Consider the following 18267-nt stretch of genomic DNA (forward strand, 5'->3'; position numbering starts at 1 on the left):
GTCTTTAAAATCTGTTATGTATATTATACTGGCAGCACCTCTTAATTTAAGCTGGCCGTATCTAAAGTGCTTAATAGCCACACATGGCTCATGGCCTTTTGGACAGTACAGATCGAGAAAGTTCTAGAAAGTTCCTCTCAGTGTTTTTTATAACAGTAAAAAATCAGAAATTAGCAAAATACCCATCAACAGGAAGGCTGCTTAGGTCACAACCAACATTTGGAGAACTTACCATGAGTCAGCCCTCGTCCTATGGACTCTGCATGTGTTATTTTTAGTCCTCACAATGACCGCTCAAAGTAGGTGCCCGTATAACACCTTTCTACAAATGAGGAAGCAAGGCTCTTGGAACTCATATGACTTGCTCAAGAAAGTGAGGAAGCCAAGACAGACTGATGACAGATGAATGGGTTCACAGATATATATCCCACCCTAGATACACCAAGATGTTATTGGTTTTCTCTGGACGGAAGACACTGGGGCAGGTATTGGTTGAAAGTTAGGTCTCCACCGTCAGTTAGACCTATGTTTGCATCCTCGGCTCTGCCAAGTAACCTAACAAGTAACTTCGCCTTTTTAAGCCTCGGTTTCCCCATTGGTAAAACAAATCCTAAGCCTATTCACTGGATTGTGGGAGTCTAAATAAAACAGGGCACGTAGAGGACTAAGTTCTCAGTGACAGCAGTACTACTCTTCTCAGTATCCTTGTCCATTCCTGTTTGATCAGATTTTTCATGGTGAGCATCAACCCTTCTTGTGTTTTTTGTTTTTTGGTCACACTGCAAGGCATGCAGGATATTAATTCTCTGACCAGGGATTGAACCTGTGTCCCTTGCAGTGGAAGCACAGAGTCCTACCCACTGGACTTCCAGGGAATTCCCAAGGATCCATTTAGAAAGAGGAAAAAATTTAACTTTGAAAAGAGGAGAAAACAGATTTCCTGTGGTGAAACAGGGATTTCAGTGTGGTCTAGTGGCTAAGACTCTGTGCTCCCAGTGCAGGGGGCCCGGGTTTGGTCCCTGGTGAGGAAACAAGATACTACATGCTGCAACTAAAGATTCCACGTGCCTCAACTAAAACAGACACAGTCAAATACATAAATTTTTTTTCTTTAAAGGAAAAAACAGCCCATGAAGCAGCTGGAGGACAAAGGAAAGACGGAGATAGAGAAGCAAGGAGAGAGGGGAGGAAAAATGACAGGCAAAGGTGAGGTATCATTTCCCTGCAGTTTTCTGCGTGACCACAAAGGGGCACTGCCTGCAGTTTCCACAGCAAGGGGAAATGATCCCCCTTTGAAAAACAAACACTTGCAAGGAAAAAAAATCACCAGCACCATTCATATTGACTCGGAGGCCTCTCCCTGGAGTTCCCCCTGAAAAGCTGCCGACATTCATCGTACAGGAGATGTGAAAAAGCAGTGGATATGGTCTCCCAGCTGTGGGTGACCTGTGTCTTACCTTTGGAGTCTTCTTTGGCCAAGTGACTACGGGGACCCCAGTGATGGCCAGACTGGGGTCATCCTCCGCGTGCTCCTTCAGGACATTCTGTGGTCAAGCAAAGGAGCCATATTAGCCCAGGGTACAGGAGATGTCTCTGAAGGGAGTGGAGGCTGGCCCTTACCCAGCAAAAGACAAAGTTCTCTGCAGCTTCACTGCCTGCCCCCTGACTCCACCAATACCCACATGCTCAATAGAAACCAAGTTGCCAGGGTTCCCCAGGGTCCGTAAAACACAAAACATCCCCTTCTCCAAAAAAAGTTTTTAAAAAGCAAATCGCCCACCTCCCTGAGACTTCCACGAACATATTGCTCACTGATCATACGACAACAAACATTTGTCCAGAGCACCAAAGACTCATGGACCCAGCCTCCTTTAATCCTTACACAGTCCTCTGAGACGTGCTTGCTGGGCAGCGGTCTAATAAATCCTCTAACGTACAAGAATTCAACTATGTCCTCAGAGAAACAAACAAAGCAAACATGAGATCTCACTGATGAGCCCTGACTCTGGTTTTTCACCAGTCAGCAAGTATGCCCTAAGTCCTCTCATCCAGGTGTGAAAAGACATGTCTTTGTTTTTTGCATCAAGGTCCCTAAACATAAGTACTCAGTCAACTGGACAAATGCTGGCAGAAAAAAATGGGCTATGATGGACACACCGCCAGACTTTGTGTGGGTCTCCCACATGGCACTTCATGGTCACTCCTTTGTAGGTGGTTTCAATGCTTTACAGGGTAATCCTGACTTCAGCAGCTTTTGGTGTTATGTGTAGCCAACTGCAGAACCTCACCAAGGTGTAAGATGTCACTCCGCTGAATTATCCCTATCCAGTAAGGCAACCGAGATTCAGAAATGCTCAAAGGACCTGGATGCCATTCCAGACTAAGAGGGCAGAGCCCTGAACCCTGCTCTCTGGCACCAGACTTCCTGCCCGATGACCATGTCATGGGGTGCATCCACACGGGATTTGGGGCTGAATCCGCACCATACCATAAGAAAGTGTTGAGGGATGGACAGGAAACTGTTACTGGTCTATTCTGACCCCAACCACTAATTTTTGGATTGTACAAAAAACACTCCTGCAGAGACATCCAAGGACAGAGTAAGTTGCATAGCAGCACTTAACAGGAAGTGCAAAAGAGCTCAGAAGATAAATATAGGTGAAGATGATTTTAACTCACTTTCCCTAGTCTTCACCAGAAAGAATCCAATTCACTTCTAATTTATTCTCCTGATTTTCCTGCTTTAATTTTCAATTGGTTGCCTGATTTTTCAAACTGTGCTTTATTACCTCAAACACGCCTGAATAACTTCCTCCTCTTCCCACGGAAGGAGGCCAACAGCAAGGTCAGGGGCTTGGGCTCCGGGTTCAATTCTCAGCACGTACAACTTTCTCCAAGTCCAACAGTCAACATCAATGATTTATAAACACTGTTTTTATAAAATGTCTTGGTTCACTGCGATATCCCCCAGCCTTACACAATGACTAACCTACGGGAAGCCTCCAGTAAATATCTTAAAAAACTGAAGCCACAAATCCCCAAAGAGGGACTTTCTGCTGAATGTCTGACCTCTCAAATCTGTCAAGGTTGACACACACAAGCAAACTCTGAGAGACTACCACAGCCAAGGGGCCAGAGAAAGCACACAAGGAAAAACTGAGGAAAAGTTAATAAATTATACACTTAACAACAATGTATCAATAATGTTTCATTAGAAGTAACAAAGGCACCATATTAAGGTAGGATGTTAGTAACTGGGGGAAACAGGGTGTAGGGTATGTGGAAACTCTGTATTATGTGCAGAATTTTTCTGAAAATCTAAAACTGTTCTAAAACACAAATCAACAATTACACTTCTAAAACAATTTTAAAATAATTTTAAAACAATAGCGATGAGCAAATAATCATTTTAAAAATGCTAATAAGACAGTAGTAACAGTTACAATAAAGGACAACAGGATTCTTAGGCTGCCAATTTTGCTAATACCTATGCGGCATATTTAAAAAATAATACAACAGAAGGGAAACAAGCAGACACGATTCATCTCAGGTATGGACTTCACATGGAGCATCCGAGGCAACCAAAAGCTGGGGCAGTGGCAGCAATCATGCCTGGAGGAGGGAGTATTTCATCACTAACATTGTTTTTTGTTTGTTTGTTTTGGGGTTTTTTGGCTGCACCACCAAATCTTAGTTCCCCAATCAAGGATAAAGAACCTGTGACCCCAGCAATGGAAGCGCAGAGTCCTAACCACTGGATTGCCAGGGAATTTCCACTGACGTTGTTTAGAACTGCCAATTCCTGGTGATGATAAAAAGCAAATCAACTTTTTATCAACTTCATTTTTTAAATTATGGCTTTCACAAACACTGCAGACACTGTACCCCTCAGAACTTGCATCCGAATGGGCCATTTCCACAGCCCTCTCCCCACCTTGGTCCACCTCTCGGAGTAGGTGGAAGCAGCCAGTTTGAGAGGATGAACACATCAGGAGGGCAGGCACCTCACGTTGTGTTGAATGAAAGGATGGGAGTAAGAGGCCCTGAGGTCTTGCTCCGCAGCGGGCACCATAATAAACATTTCATGTCCACACTCTCATCCAATCCTCTTGGCCACCCTGTGGGATGAACGACCATTTCCACAGAGCAGATGAGAAGGGCAGGGCTCAAGGGGCGAAGGGAACTGTTGACTAGCACTCAGCCAGGAAGGGCTGGAGGCTCTTGATGACCTGGGCTCTTTAACCTTGGCATCATTCAGCCGGTCTCTGAAAAGGGAATGGAGCCATGTTCACAGCAACACTGTTCACAACAGCCAAACAGCAGAAACAACCCAAGTGTCCACGGATGGATAAATGGATAACATACAACCCATGGAATATTATACAGCCTGAAAAAGGAAGGGAATTCTGTCACATGCTGTAACACGGATGAACCTGAACGACATTACGCTCAGTGAAATAAGCCAAAGTCCTACACAAAAGGACAAGTACCACACGATGCCACTAATATGAGGTGCCTAAAGCAGTAAATTCATAAAAGCATAAAGTAGAAAGCTGGTAGCCATGGGTGGGAGGAGGGGACAAGTGGGGAGTTACTGTTTAATGGATATGGAGGGGATTTTCTTACTTTAATTTTTTTTCTGGATATAGAGTTTTAAGTTCAGGAAGATCAAAAAGCTCTGGCTATGGATGGTGATGGTTGCACAACAATGGAAATGTACTTAATGTCACTGAACTGAACGCTTAAACATTGTTAAAATTTTATGTTATGTATATTTTACCACTGGCTGAGGGGTGAAGAATCCACTCACCAAAGCAAGGGACTCGGGTTCAATGCCTGGGTTAGAAAGATCCCCTGGAGGAGGGCATGGCAACCCACTCCAGTATTCTTGCCTAGGAAATGCCATGGACAGAGGAGCCTGGTGGGCTACAGTCCATGGGGCTGCAAAACAGTGCAGACACTACTTTGCAACTAAACAACAATATTTTTAACTATTATATTTTTAAATATTTTTATCTATTTTTAACTGGGGAGGAAGAAGTGGGGCAAAGCAGTCCCTCCCTAAGGAATGGATCCAGGACTTCCCTGAATGGTGGTCCAGTGGTTGGAAATCTGCCTGCCAATGCAGGGAACATGGGTTTGATCCCTGGTTGGGGAAGATTCCACATGTTGAGGAGTAACTAAGCTGGCGAACCACAACTGCTGAGCCTGAGGCATGCCTAGAGCCCATGCTCCACAACAAGGAAGCCTCCACACTGAGAAGTTCACGTACCACAACAAAGAGCAGCACACTCCCGCCGTAACTAGAGAAAGGCTCCCTGCAGCGACAAAGACCCAGCACAGCCATTAATAAATAAAGGAATGGATTCACGACCTTCTAGAAAGTACAAGTTGGGCACATACTACCTCTCCAGTTAAACTTTTGCTGTTATGCCTGGGACGACACTAGGTTTAGAGTCAGAAGATCTAGGACAACCTGTGTGATCTCGGGTAAGCCACAGCTTCCTAACGTGTGGCCCTGGGTGGGGGCGGGGGGGGGGGGGGGAGCGATGTCTGCACCCTGATAGGAGGCTACAAAGCTGGAGGTAATTTTACTACCATTCTTAGGAACATTTGTTGAGTGCTTGCCCTAAATGTTAAAATGATCTCAACTGGGAGACTTCCCTGGTGGTCCAGTGGTAAAGAATCCACTTTCTATGCAGGGGATATGGGTTCAATCCCTGGTCTGTGAACTAAGATCTCACACGCCGTGGGGCAAAGAGGCCCACAGGCCACAACTAGAGAAACCTGCACACTGCAATAAAGACCTAGCAAGCACAGTCAAAAAAGAAAAAAAAAAATTCCTACCTGTGGGGCAGGACTGATTCTCCCTGTTTCACAAAAGCAGAAACTAAACTTGAGAGGTTCAGTGATAATAGTTCAAGGTCATAGAGCTGAGAGGTGGGCAGAAGCCAGCATTGACCTGGTCCATCTGATGACAAGTCTAAAGAGTAACACTGGGTGGTAAAGCCTCAGGAGATCGTGGCAGCAACCTCTCCAGCTGATCCTACCCCATTATTAAAAAGACACCTAGGAGAAAATCTGGGCTTAGAGTTACCATTCAACTCGCAAATACAGAAATGAATCACAGTCACCTGTTCTTTGCCAAGAAGAGAGAGAACTAATTTGACTACTAATGCCTTTACAAAGCATCTCAAACAGCCCCCCCAAGTCACAGAAGAGGCTTCCATGACCAAATTGGGCCTGCACAACCATGAAGTTTTGCTGACGTTTCATGGTTCTTACTAACCCATATGAATTTTACACCCTCCTCCACAATACATCAGTTTGTTTTTTTAAAAAATGTTTCCTGCCCACCCCCCAAAATCATTAACACAAAAAGAGCTTTTCAGGAAGATAGTGCATGTGTAACCAAAGCTTATATGGTTATGAATACATGTACAGATATCTGGCCATATGGTTGGGAGGGGGCGGGGCAGAGGACTTCCATAGGACTTTCTGCCCCCACGCCCCATCCCAATCTTTAACTCTAGGCTAGGCATGACAAACTCAAATGCCTCCAGGAACCAATCAGGTAAAGTGAAAAATATAAATGGACCAGAAAGACAGAGAGTGGTGTGGTCACCTGTGGCAAACTAGAGACCACATGCCCTATTTAAAGATAGCAGATGCTTTCTAATTTCAACCTACTAACCTCCTGTGGGAATGAAAGCCCCACTAGATCTCTGATTTTCAGAAGAAACCAAAGATCCAGAGTTTTATTTGAAATCTCTCCAATTTCAAATGTTGGCAACTGACTGAAAATTTAAAAAAAATAAAAAACAAATAACACTTGGGAGCCAAATATATCTGTGGGCTGGCTTGGGCCACGGGGTGACCAGTTTACAAAGGCTACTCTGCGTATGATTGAAAATAGTGACTGGTTGCCTTGGTTTGGTTTGCGTTTCCTTCTGAACTGTCTCAAGATTTCCTGTCATTTCACAATCAGAGCTGGAGTCAGTGACTCACAAGCATTAAAGTGAGGCAGGCCTCTTTAGAGGAATGTCTGGGTACAAAAATTTATTACTGAAGTCATAAGTATTATTAATAATTAAGACATAATTATAAATAATAATTAAAATTAATAGACACCTCCCCAAGTATCCCTCTGTCGGGGGATCTCACACACTTCCTGAAGGAAGCAATACCTCTCCACATGTGGCTGTCAGTGGCCACCAGGGGGCGCTCTGGACTCTGTCCCTCAGGGAAGTATTGTGTTTTCATTTGTATGTGACAGGCTGCAGGAAGAGGAGATTATTCTAATTGGACATTTTCTCTCTGAGAAATAAATTGCGCTGAAGGGAATCATGTCACTGGCTTCCCTGGGCTCTGCCAGAATTTATACACTCCCTGGGGCTCTTAGAAGCAGAGACGAGGAGGCCTGGGTGCCTGCACCAGCCCAGCACTCTTGGGTTATATCATACAAGCCTTTTAGTAGGAAGCCACAGGGCCGGGTTTCTAGAAAGAGAAAGACTGGGGTCACTAGGCCCTTTCTGCTAGAAATTGCCCTGCTTTTGACCTAACAAGATAACCACAGACAATGGATAAGCTGGGCTTCCGCTCTTCCTGATGCCAACTTCTCTCGAAAAGCTTAATTAGTCAACAATGGATTCAGGCCCCATGCTCCCCAGAATGCGGCATTAATAATTAGAAACTGCATCTATAACTGTGACTAAAAATACCAACACTGTGCCAGTAAAGCAGAGGCAAGCATCAGGAAAGAAGCCCTAACCACAGGCCTGTAGAGGGAGAGCAACACAGCATGGAGTAGCTCAGGCTGCTGTTGGGGAACTCGGCAGTCTCAGGAGTCCCTCCTGACCACAGGTAAGGACCCCTGTAAGCAGGCATCAATGCACCTTGGGTTTCCCAGGATCCCTCCCTCCACCCCAGCCCAACCATCTTGTTCAGTTCAGTTGCTCAGTCGTGTCTTGACTCTTTGCGATCCCATGAACTGCAGCACGCCAGGCCTCCCTGTCCATCACCAACTCCCAGAGCCTATCCAAACTCATGTCCATTGAGTCGGTGATGCCACCCAACCATCTCATCCTCTGTCATCCTATTCTCCTCCTGCCTTCAATCTTTCCCAGCATCAGGGTCTTTTCAAATGAGTCAGCTCTTTGCATCAGGTGGCCAAGTATTGCAGTTTCAGCTTCAACATCAGTCCTTCCAATGAACACCCAGGACTGATCTCCTTTAGGATGGACTGCTTGGATCTCCTTGCAGTCCAAGGGACTCTCAAGAGTCTTCTCCAACACCACAGTTCAAAAGCATCAATTCTTTAGTGCTCAGCTTTCTTTATAGTCCAACTTCACATCCATACATGACTACTGCAAAAACCATAACCTTGACTAGATGGACCTTTGTTGGCAAAGTAACGTCTCTGCTTTTTAATATGCTGTCTAAGTTGGTCATAACTTTCCTGCCAAGGAATAAGCATCTTTAAATTTCATGGTTTGCAATCACCATCTGCAGTGATTTTGGAGCCCAAAAAAATAAAGTCTGACACTGTTTCCCCATCTATTTGCCATGAAGTGATGGGACTGGATGCCATGATCTTAGCTTTCTGAATGTTGAGCTTTAAGCCAACTTTTTCACTCTCCTCTTTCACTTTCATCAAGAGGCTCTTTAGTTCTTGTGCCTGCCTATAAAAACCCATCTGTACTGTGTTGAACTGCATCTCTCAAGAAGATATGTTCAGGGAATTCCCCGATGGTCCAGTGGTTAGGACTCTGTGCTTTCACTGCCAAGGGCCCAGGTTCAACCCCTGGGTCACGGACTGCATAAGCCCCGAAGTGTGCACAAAAATAAATAAATAAAGATATGTTCAAGTCCTAATTCCTGGTACCTGTGAATGTGACCTTACTTAGAAAAAGGGTGTGACCTTACTTAGAAAAAGGGTCTTAGCAGATGTAATTAGTTAAGGGGTCTCAAGAAGTAATTTTGGATAGGGTAGACCCTACATCCAGTGACTGATGTCTTTATAAAAGAAAGGAGGGGGGCTTCCCTGATGGCTCAGTGGTAAAGAATCCACCTGTCAATGCAGGAGACTCGGGTTTGGTTCCTGATCTGGGACTATCCCACATGCCTCGGAGCAACTAAGCCCATGTGCCACAACTACCGAGCCTGTGCTCTAGAGCCTGGAGCCACAACTACTGAAGACCATGTACCCTAGAGCTTGTGCTTCGCAACAAGAGAAGCAACTGCAATGAGAAGCCTGTGCACCACAACGAAGAGTAGTCCCCGCTTGCCACAATTAGAGAAAAGTCCACACAGCAACAAAAACCCAGCACAGCAAAAAATAAATAAAATTTTTTTAAAAATAAGAGAAAGGAGAGATTTGAACAGAGACATAAAGGAGAAGGCCATGAAAGACAGAGGCAGAGACGGGAATGACACAACCACAAGCTAAAGAACTCCAGGCAATACCAGAATCTGGAAGAGCAAGGAAGGATCCTCCCCAGAGCCTTCCCAGGGAGCACACCTCGATTTCTGACTTTTAGCCTCTGGAACTGTTAGAGAATAAATTTCTATTGTTTTAATCACCAAGTTTGTGGTCATTTGTTATGGCAGCCCACAGGAAACAAACACACCATATGATGTCATAGTGCATCACAATTAAAGGGAGCTTCCCTGGTGGCTCAGTGATAAAGAATCTGCCTGCCAATGCATGAGACTCGGATTCGATCCCTGTGTAGGGAAGATTCCCTGGGGAAGGAAATGGCAACCCACTCCAGTATTGTTGCCTGGAAAATTCCATGGAGGAGCCTGATGGGTTAGAGGAGCCCTGTCTTGTCCATGGAGTGGCAAAAGGAGTCGGACACAACTTAGAGACTAAACAACAAACATCATGATTAAAAGCTTATTAGCTACATGATTTGGGCAAATCACCACATCTCACTGAGACTCAGGTTCCTGTCTAAGAAATGGATTAATAATTGTCCCCATCTTGCCAGGATCATAATGCATGGAAGGTATCTGGCATGTGGATAATGCTCAATAAACGCTGCATGCATGCTAAGTGTCTGACTGTTTGTGAACCTATGGACTGTGCCAACGTCTTCTGCATTGGCAAGTTCTTTACCACCAGTGCCATCTGGGAGCAGAAACAAATGTTAGTCCATCTCTTCTGGCTTATGCCATATTTCCAGTTGGGATACGCTGTCCCCATTCTCTGTTTGCAGAATTCATCCATTTAACAAGTTCTAAGCATAGGGGGCGGAGAAGGCAATGGCACCCCGCTCCAGTACTCTTGCCTGGAAAATCCCATGGACAGAGGAGCCTGGAAGGCTGCAGTCCATGGGGTCGCTAAGAGTCGGACACTACTGAGCGACTTCACTTTCACTTTTCACTTTCATGCACTGGAGAAGGAAATGGCAACCCACTCCAGTGTATTTGCCTGGAGAATCCCAGGGATGGGGGAGCCTGGTGGGCTGCCGTCTATGGGGTCGCACAGATTTGGACACGACTGAAGTGACTTAGCAGCAGCACCAGCAAGCATAGGGGGAAAATTTTTTTAAGTTTATTTAGTTGGAACGACAGTTTAAAAGCTGATTTAGCTGCACAACTAGAGTGGATAAAAACGTGATTCAGGGACCAAGAAGCTAATTTTAAGCCAAGAGGACCCCTAAGTGGCATGGATCAACATATCCATTTTTCAGGCCTAGGGGTACACAGATGTCTAGAACTCAGATCTTCTGCCCCTCACTGCTCTCCTTCATTCTCCTGAAGTGGTATCAGCAGCAGACTCAGAATACATGTGGCTTAGCTGACAGGCCTGTCTCATTTATCCCTGAATCAATGCTCTATCCGTTCACAGCTCATCCAAAATACCAAACCCAGGGCTCAGTGTAACATGCAGCCCCAGGCAGAAGAGCCTCAGCGACTACTGGAAGCCTGACCCCCTGACCAGGCTGAATCTGGTTGTTCCCTGTTTTCTATACTCTGGGTCATCTTCAGGGTGTGAGCAAAACAAGGTGTAGCCCTCCCACTGGCTTCCCACCTTCTGGCTCCTCTGAAGCAGGCAGGGTATGATGGTTTTTAAAAAGCCAACAGTGTTGGAGGTCTGGGTTCTACATCTCACTGTTTCACAAAAGAGCAAGACCCAGGAAGGGCAACTTAGATAAGCAGGTGTGTTCTCAGGCTCAGACCTGATGACCCCAAGGGAGAAAAGCTGCACACACCTTCCTTTTACAGTCATGAGTTTCACACACACTCTCACAATTGACCCTTAATGAGCCTGTTCTCACTCCACGGTATCAGTGAGCTCAGCTCTAGCTCACTGAGCATTTAAAGGCCCTGTTCTAAGGCTTTTTAAATATGTCACCTCACTAAACTCGATGAGGCATGATTCTTTCTATCCCTATTTTACTACATTCCCCCAGAGCAGTCAGCTGATAAATGGATGGTGCAGGGGAGTCAGCCCGATTCCAGAACCTTTCGTCTTAAAAGATTATACCTGTTTGGGTGATGCACTCTTATTTTGGATTGTTTCCCAATTGGGTTTTGATGAAAGAGCAATACCATTGATCTCTTTTTTAGTGTTTAAAAATAAAAACAGTAACACCTGAAAGCAGTCACCCCTCACTGTCTCTTTCAGCTCCTTGATTCCACTCTGCCCCACAATTCTATGCAGCCCCATAATTCTGTGCAGTCCCATAACTCCATGCAGCCCCATAATTCCTTGCAGACCCACAATTCCATACAGCCCCATAATTCTGTGCAGTCCCATAATCCCACACAGACCCACAATTCTATGCAATCCCACAATTCCATGCAGACCCACAGTTTTATGTGGCCCCATAATTCCATGCAGCCCCATAATTCCATGCAGTCTCACAATTCCACCAGTTGCATAACTCCGAGGCCCCATAATGCCATGTGGGGCCCACAATTCCATGTGGCCTGACAACTCCATCAGTCTCATAATTCTGTGAGGCCCCCATAGTTCCATGAAATAAGAAAGATGGTTATCCACAGTACACTGGTGTTTCCACCCCTAGCCAGATACTCTGGCAGCCAAAGGAGCACGGAATCATGTAAAAGAGAGCTTGGTATTATCTTAATTAACAAGGACAGATGCAGAATCACCTGGCAAAAACATATCTAATGAAGACTCTCCCATCTCCTATCTCAGTGGTGACTGCGCACTTAGGCCCAAGTCCTCACAAGCTTGCAATGCATCTGGTTATTTTCAAGTCATTTACAACTACTTAGAGTAATGCCCATATGCCCTCCTTCTCTCCCATCAGGAGCCTCAAGCTCTCTCCTTGAGTTCTAGTTGAAAGTATGGACTCTTCAAGGAAGGACAGCATGCAGGCCAATTCCCATCTCACTATGAATTAGTCTGTCCACTGATTAATGGTTGCCAATCCAAGAAAGAAAAGGGAAAAAGACTGCACTGAATTGAACAGCACATGTGTGTGTGCACACACACATGCACTCAAGTCAGCCATGTCTGACTCTTTGCAACCCCGTGGACCGTAGTTCTCCATGTTCTTCTGTCCATGGGATTTCCCAGGCAAGAATACTGGAGGCGGGGGTTGCCATTTCCTCCTTCAGGGAATCTTTGCCCCTCAAAATTCAAGCGCATGTAAAACTTCAGAGTATGACCTAATTGGAAAATGGGTCATATGGATTAGAATGAGACCTAATCTACAGACTGATGTCCTTATGAGAAGAAAAGACACACAGAAACACACAGAGAACACAGACTGCCAGTGTAAAAACTGTGGCAGAGACTGGAGTGAGGTAGCTACAAGCCCAGGAACTCTAAGGATTGCCAGCAACCAAGAAAAGCTGGAAGAGATGAGGAAAAATCCTCCCGTAGAGGCTTCAGAGTAAGCACAGTTTTGATTTCAGACTTCTAGCTCCCAGAACCATGAGACAATTTCTGTTGTTTGAGCCAGTCTGTGGTACTTTCTTATAGCAGCGCTAGGAAACTAATACAGGTGGTAATCATTAACCCTTAAGCAGGGATAGAGAAGCTGAAAGGCAGGGAAAGAGCATGGGAAGGGTGGGGAGCTGGTCAAAGCCAGTCTGACTCTCCTTTGCCTGCTATCTAAGAATAGCTAATTTTTCTCCGAGGGCTTACTAAGAGAGCTAGGTGCTCATTACCTCATTGTCCCACACAATAATTCAGTGACCTAGGTCCCTGTTACTATCCTTATTTTATAGTGAAGATATTCCGATTTCAATCAGTTACACATTTCTGAATGGCCAAGGAACCTCAGAATCTGGGCTCTGGAGGAACAAAGCACATTCAGTCTAATATCTGAGATTTACATACTAGTAAACAGAAAGGTGATGTGACTTGCTCAAGACCACACAGCAAACAGCTAAGAACAGAAATCAAAGGAAAGCATGTTTCATGTCCCAATTTCCTATTTTCCCATTGCACACAGGCCAATATCCTGCAACCCTAGCAGAATAATTGTCTTAAAAGAGAGTCAGGCTCCTCTGGTGGCTCAGTGGTAAAGAATCCACCAACCAATGCAGAAGACACAGGGGTTCAATTCCTGATCTGGGACTATCCCACCTGCATTGGAGTAACTAGGCCTGTGAGCCACAACTGCTGAGCCTGTGCTCTGGAGCCCAGAGCCCCAACCACTGAGCCCACGTGCTGTGACTACTGAAGCCAGTGAGCCCAGAGCCTATGTTCTACAACAAGAGAAGCCACCGCAATGAGAAGCCCTGCTCACTCCAACTAGAGAAGGCCTGCGTGTAGTAACGAAGACCCGGTGCAAACAAAAATAAATATTTTTAAAAAGAAACAGACACAAAAAAGGAAGCTTTAAAGGGACAAAAAGCAAGTATGAACCCATTAAAAATATATATATATATGTTTATATACATGGATGTGATGGAAAAAGCTCCAAAAGTATGTTCAGCAGATGACTAACAGAAGTTATTCTCCAGGAAGTCAGAACTGAGGAAGGAGACATTTTCTATCCTGTAACCTGTAATGTTTATTAAAAAAAAAAAACAAACACCACTCTCTTAAGATTATAATATTATACTCAAAACTTTTTTTTTCCCCTTGGCCATGCAATGTAGCTTGCAGGATCTCAGTTCCCCAACCAGGGACTGAAAACCCAGGCAACAGCAGTGAAAGTCTCAAATCCTAACCACCAGGCTACCAGGGAACTCCCTACAACTTACAACTCTTAGACAGGTGAACTATCCAGAATAAATAAGTCCATAAAGACAGAATGCAGGTTAGGGTGAGGGGGGAAATAGAGCCTGACTGCTGATGGTATAAGGCTCTGCCTAAGGTGATGAAAAAGTTCTGAACTAGACAGAGGTGGTGGCTGCACAATACTGGGAGTGTACTTAACACCACTAAACTGTACACTTGAAAATGGTGAAAACCGTAAATCTTCTTTCTTGAAGATTCTAAGCTGGTGATCTAGTCAGTATAATTAATCAATAATGAAAACGGTAAATATACGTTACCACAATTTAAAAACGTACATTATGAATGAAAGAAAAAAAAAATGAATTTCTGATAAAAGCTAAAACCTAGCCATCTGGAGACTGACATTAATATTAATACTTTGGGGAGTGTCTCTAATCCCAGGGGGTCTGGTTACCATGAGCCACCATTAGCAGCCATCTCTGAGGCCTCAGAGAAAGAGACAGAAGAAAAGACATCATCTTTTTGCCACAAAAGTCAAAGATCATGACTGATCAATCATCAAGGGGGAACCGACACTGGTGAGAAACACAAATCGTTCAATAGTAGTGGGAGCAGGGGGCATCAGCTAAGAATTCTATCTGGAACCCACATTCCTGAGCTGACTTTTATTTCTCAGCCAGTGCAAAAGAAACCCCAGCATCTGAGAAGAGAGAACAAAAGGACCTAAAGCGAGCAGCCAGGAAGAAGCTGTTCGCCCTCTGTGACAACACGCTCATTCTAGAAGCTAGTCTTAGGTTCAAAATCTCTTCTGGGTCTCTAGGGACTGGGAGGGGCTGATGGCCTGACCAGACAGCCCGGAAGTAGCTCTCCCTACTCTGGAAAAGGTGATTGGTCCACTTTCCCCATGCAGGCCACACAATACTCAGAGATGAGAACAGAGGCTCTGATTTTCCTGGGGCTTTAAGGAGATGTGTCCACCCAATTTATAAGCTCTTTAGCCTGAAAAGGCTTTCCTCAGACAAGACTCAAGACCATAAATATCTCTGAAGACAAGTTAAGTCAATAAATAAGCTAAGTTGGCTAGATTATACCAAAAAGAGATGGGTGAGCCTAATGGTAAGCCGACACTCAGAAGGCAGCAGAGAGTGGTGGGGACTGGGGTATATAAGATCACTTGCTACTCATTTCTTGCTGCTACTGTCAATAGGGTCGCAAAGAATGACTAACTTTCACTTTCAGAGTCAGTCAGAAACATAAGCCAGGATAGCCAAGATATTTTATATAACTCTCTTGATTTTTTTTCATTTTCACTTACTCTTCTGATTTTTTAATGTTGGCTGTTGCTGCTGCTAAGTCGCCTTAGTTGTGTCCGACTCTGTGCGACCCTATAGATGGCAGACCACCAGGCTCTCCCGTCCCTGGGATTCTCCAAGCAAGAACACTGGAGCGGGTTGCCATTTCCTTCTCCAATGCATGAAAGTGAAAAGTGAAAGTGAAGTCGCTCAGTCGTGTCCGACTCTTAGCGACCCCATGGACTGCAACCTTCCAGGCTCCTCTGTCCATGGGATTTTCCAGGCAAGAATACTGAAGGAGGGTGTTAATGTTGGCAAATAATTACAAAAATATGTTCAACACTGCACAGGTCAAATGCCATGCCCTAGAAGCTAGATTTTGTCCTAAGAGTACCAATTTACAGTTTTTGTCCCAGGACCAAACAAATGTGTTGCCTGTTCTGTAAAGAATGCCATTAATAGTCACCTTAAGACCTTCTCCCTAAATTCAGAGTGGCCTCTGAGAAGAGAGAGAATCAGTTTCTCTACAGCAGCTAAACAAAGCATGGTCTAGTAGGTAAGTGCATGGACCTCCCCATCAAGCAGTACATGTGGCCTTGAGCAAGTTACTTAACCTAATCTGTACCTCAATTTTCCCATCTGTAAAATGGGGGTAACAAAAGTAACACAGAGGATTGCTAGGAGGTTTAAATGAATTTATATATGAAAAAGACCTATAGGAGCACACAGTAATTGAAATCCATTCATTATCACACATCATCATAAGCTACCACTGAGCCCCAAGGTGGGGGTTGGGGAGGAAAGAGGCTGGACTCCTTGAAATTTGTCTAAGCTCCTACCCCAGGCCTCCTTCACACTACCACGGGGCCTAGGCTGAATCTAGCCTCAGAGGGCCATCAGGAGGGCACAGGTGAGGGCTACAAGGGGCTGAATCCTATCCCTAGAAAGAAATCTGACCAACCAGGAACTAGCAACACTGCACATGGACATAACAAAGTAAAAAAGGCTCCACAACAACACTTCCTTTTCAGATGAACATGTGTTTTTTAAACTCATTTACAACATTTTGGAACTCTAATGTTATTAGTGATGTTATTATTGATGAAAATACCTTGCTTTCATTTTATAGGACCTTAGAAGAGAAAAGTAGCCACAATGCACAATTCTAAGGTTTCCTTTAGGAAACCCAATATCTAAAACTCCATTCCACAAGATTAGAGGGTCTTAAGCTGGGGTTCAGGAGTCCAAAACCCTCTGATACTGCGTGCAAAATTTTGTGTGTATATGTGTACTTTCATGAAACTCTCAAGAGGTCAAGCAACCTCCAAATCAGTCAAGAACCAGTTTTAAAAAGACCTATTTGAAAGTAAAGATATGCTTTGTGGGGATATTCATCACAAAGTTCTTTTACTTGGCAATTTCCCAGAGTCATAAGATCTGAAATCACAGCATCTGCAGGGAATAACCTGCTATATAAAGTGAGATATACCTGAATTAATGATCCTGTACACCAGCTCCCTCTGCTGGTGGCATCTATTAAGCTGCCTGACACGGCCCCAGGTCTCACCTCCACTAGACCCCAAGAGTTCAGCCCCTGATCACTGAGCACCTCAAAGGCAGCAGAACAGTCTTAATATTTCTATATCCCAGGATCTGACACGATGTTTTCTAAGTGAACAAATGTACAAATGAACTAATTAACAAATCCTGGGTTGAGTTTGCAGCCATCAAACAAGAGACATGAATTCAGTTTTCAACTCCAGCGGGCAGATGATTCACTAGAGAATCAGACATTGGAGAAGGAAGCCCAAACACCTCTGAGGCCTCACAGCCAAAAACCTTATCAATGCCGAGATAGGAGGCAGTTCCACACAGTGATATCCACATAGGCACTCTGAAGGCTTCATCCTGACCCTACTGTCCAGATATAGGTGACAGAGCTGTCCCTGCAAACAGGTCATTTTACCTCTCTGAGTCAACTTCCTCGTCAGGTACCTACCACCTGCTGAGCCCTGCTACCTGGCAGGTAGTAAGCTTTCAACAGGGCTTTCTTGGTGGCTCAGATGGTAAAGAAACTGCCTGCAATGCAGGAGACCAGGGTTCAATCCCTCTGTTGGGAAGATGCCCTGGAGGAGGCAGTGGTGACCCACTCCAGCATTCTTGCCTGGAGAATTCCATGGACAGAGGAGCCTGGCGGGCTACAGTCCATGGGGTCGCAGAGTAGGACATGACTGAGCAACTAACACACACACACACATAAGCTTTCAACAAATGTTATGATTACTACCAGACAAGGTCTCCCAGTGTATTTCCTATTTCTTAAATACACTTCATGTTTGCAGTCTGCCTAGAACAGCCTTCCTCATCTGAAGAACTCTATATAATCTCTGAGACCCAACTCAAATTCCCTGTACATAACTGTCCCAGAGCCCTGGCCCTGATGTTGCCCATGAATGTCCCCTTACCCCACTCCCATGACCTGGGTACACACAGGCACTCAATTCCCTGCCTCCCAATTTCTTTTTGGCCATACCGCAAAGCTTGCAGGATCTCAGTTCCCCAAACAAGGACTGAACCCATGCCACAGTGGTGAAGTCATCAAGTCCTGGAGACCACCAGGGAATTTCCTCCTGATTTCTTTACCTGCCTGCTTCCCATTCCCCTGTGGCCAACACAGCTAGCGCTCAATGAGCTTGCTCAATAATTAGGCTCTGGGAGGGAGGTGAGAGAGAGATGGGAGGAAGGTTCAAGAGGGAGGGGACATATGTATACCTATGACCGATTCATGTTGATGTATGGCAG

General features: G+C 44.9%; 1 protein-coding gene across 10 annotated transcripts in view; it reads right to left on the reverse strand.

Annotated features, from left to right (window-relative positions):
* Nucleotides 1-18267, reverse strand: part of KDM2B (lysine demethylase 2B) — a 119398-nt gene that overhangs the window by 44258 nt on the left and 56873 nt on the right. For all 10 annotated transcript variants that reach the window (XM_045163095.1, XM_045163092.1, XM_045163091.1 and 7 more), the window contains one exon: nt 1458-1544. In XM_045163095.1, the coding sequence (XP_045019030.1) occupies nt 1458-1544 (87 nt within the window). The remainder of the gene's footprint in view (nt 1-1457; nt 1545-18267) is intronic.

This window comes from Bubalus bubalis, chromosome 17 (assembly GCF_019923935.1).
Source record: "Bubalus bubalis isolate 160015118507 breed Murrah chromosome 17, NDDB_SH_1, whole genome shotgun sequence".
In the NCBI taxonomy this organism is placed as follows: domain Eukaryota; kingdom Metazoa; phylum Chordata; class Mammalia; order Artiodactyla; family Bovidae; genus Bubalus; species Bubalus bubalis.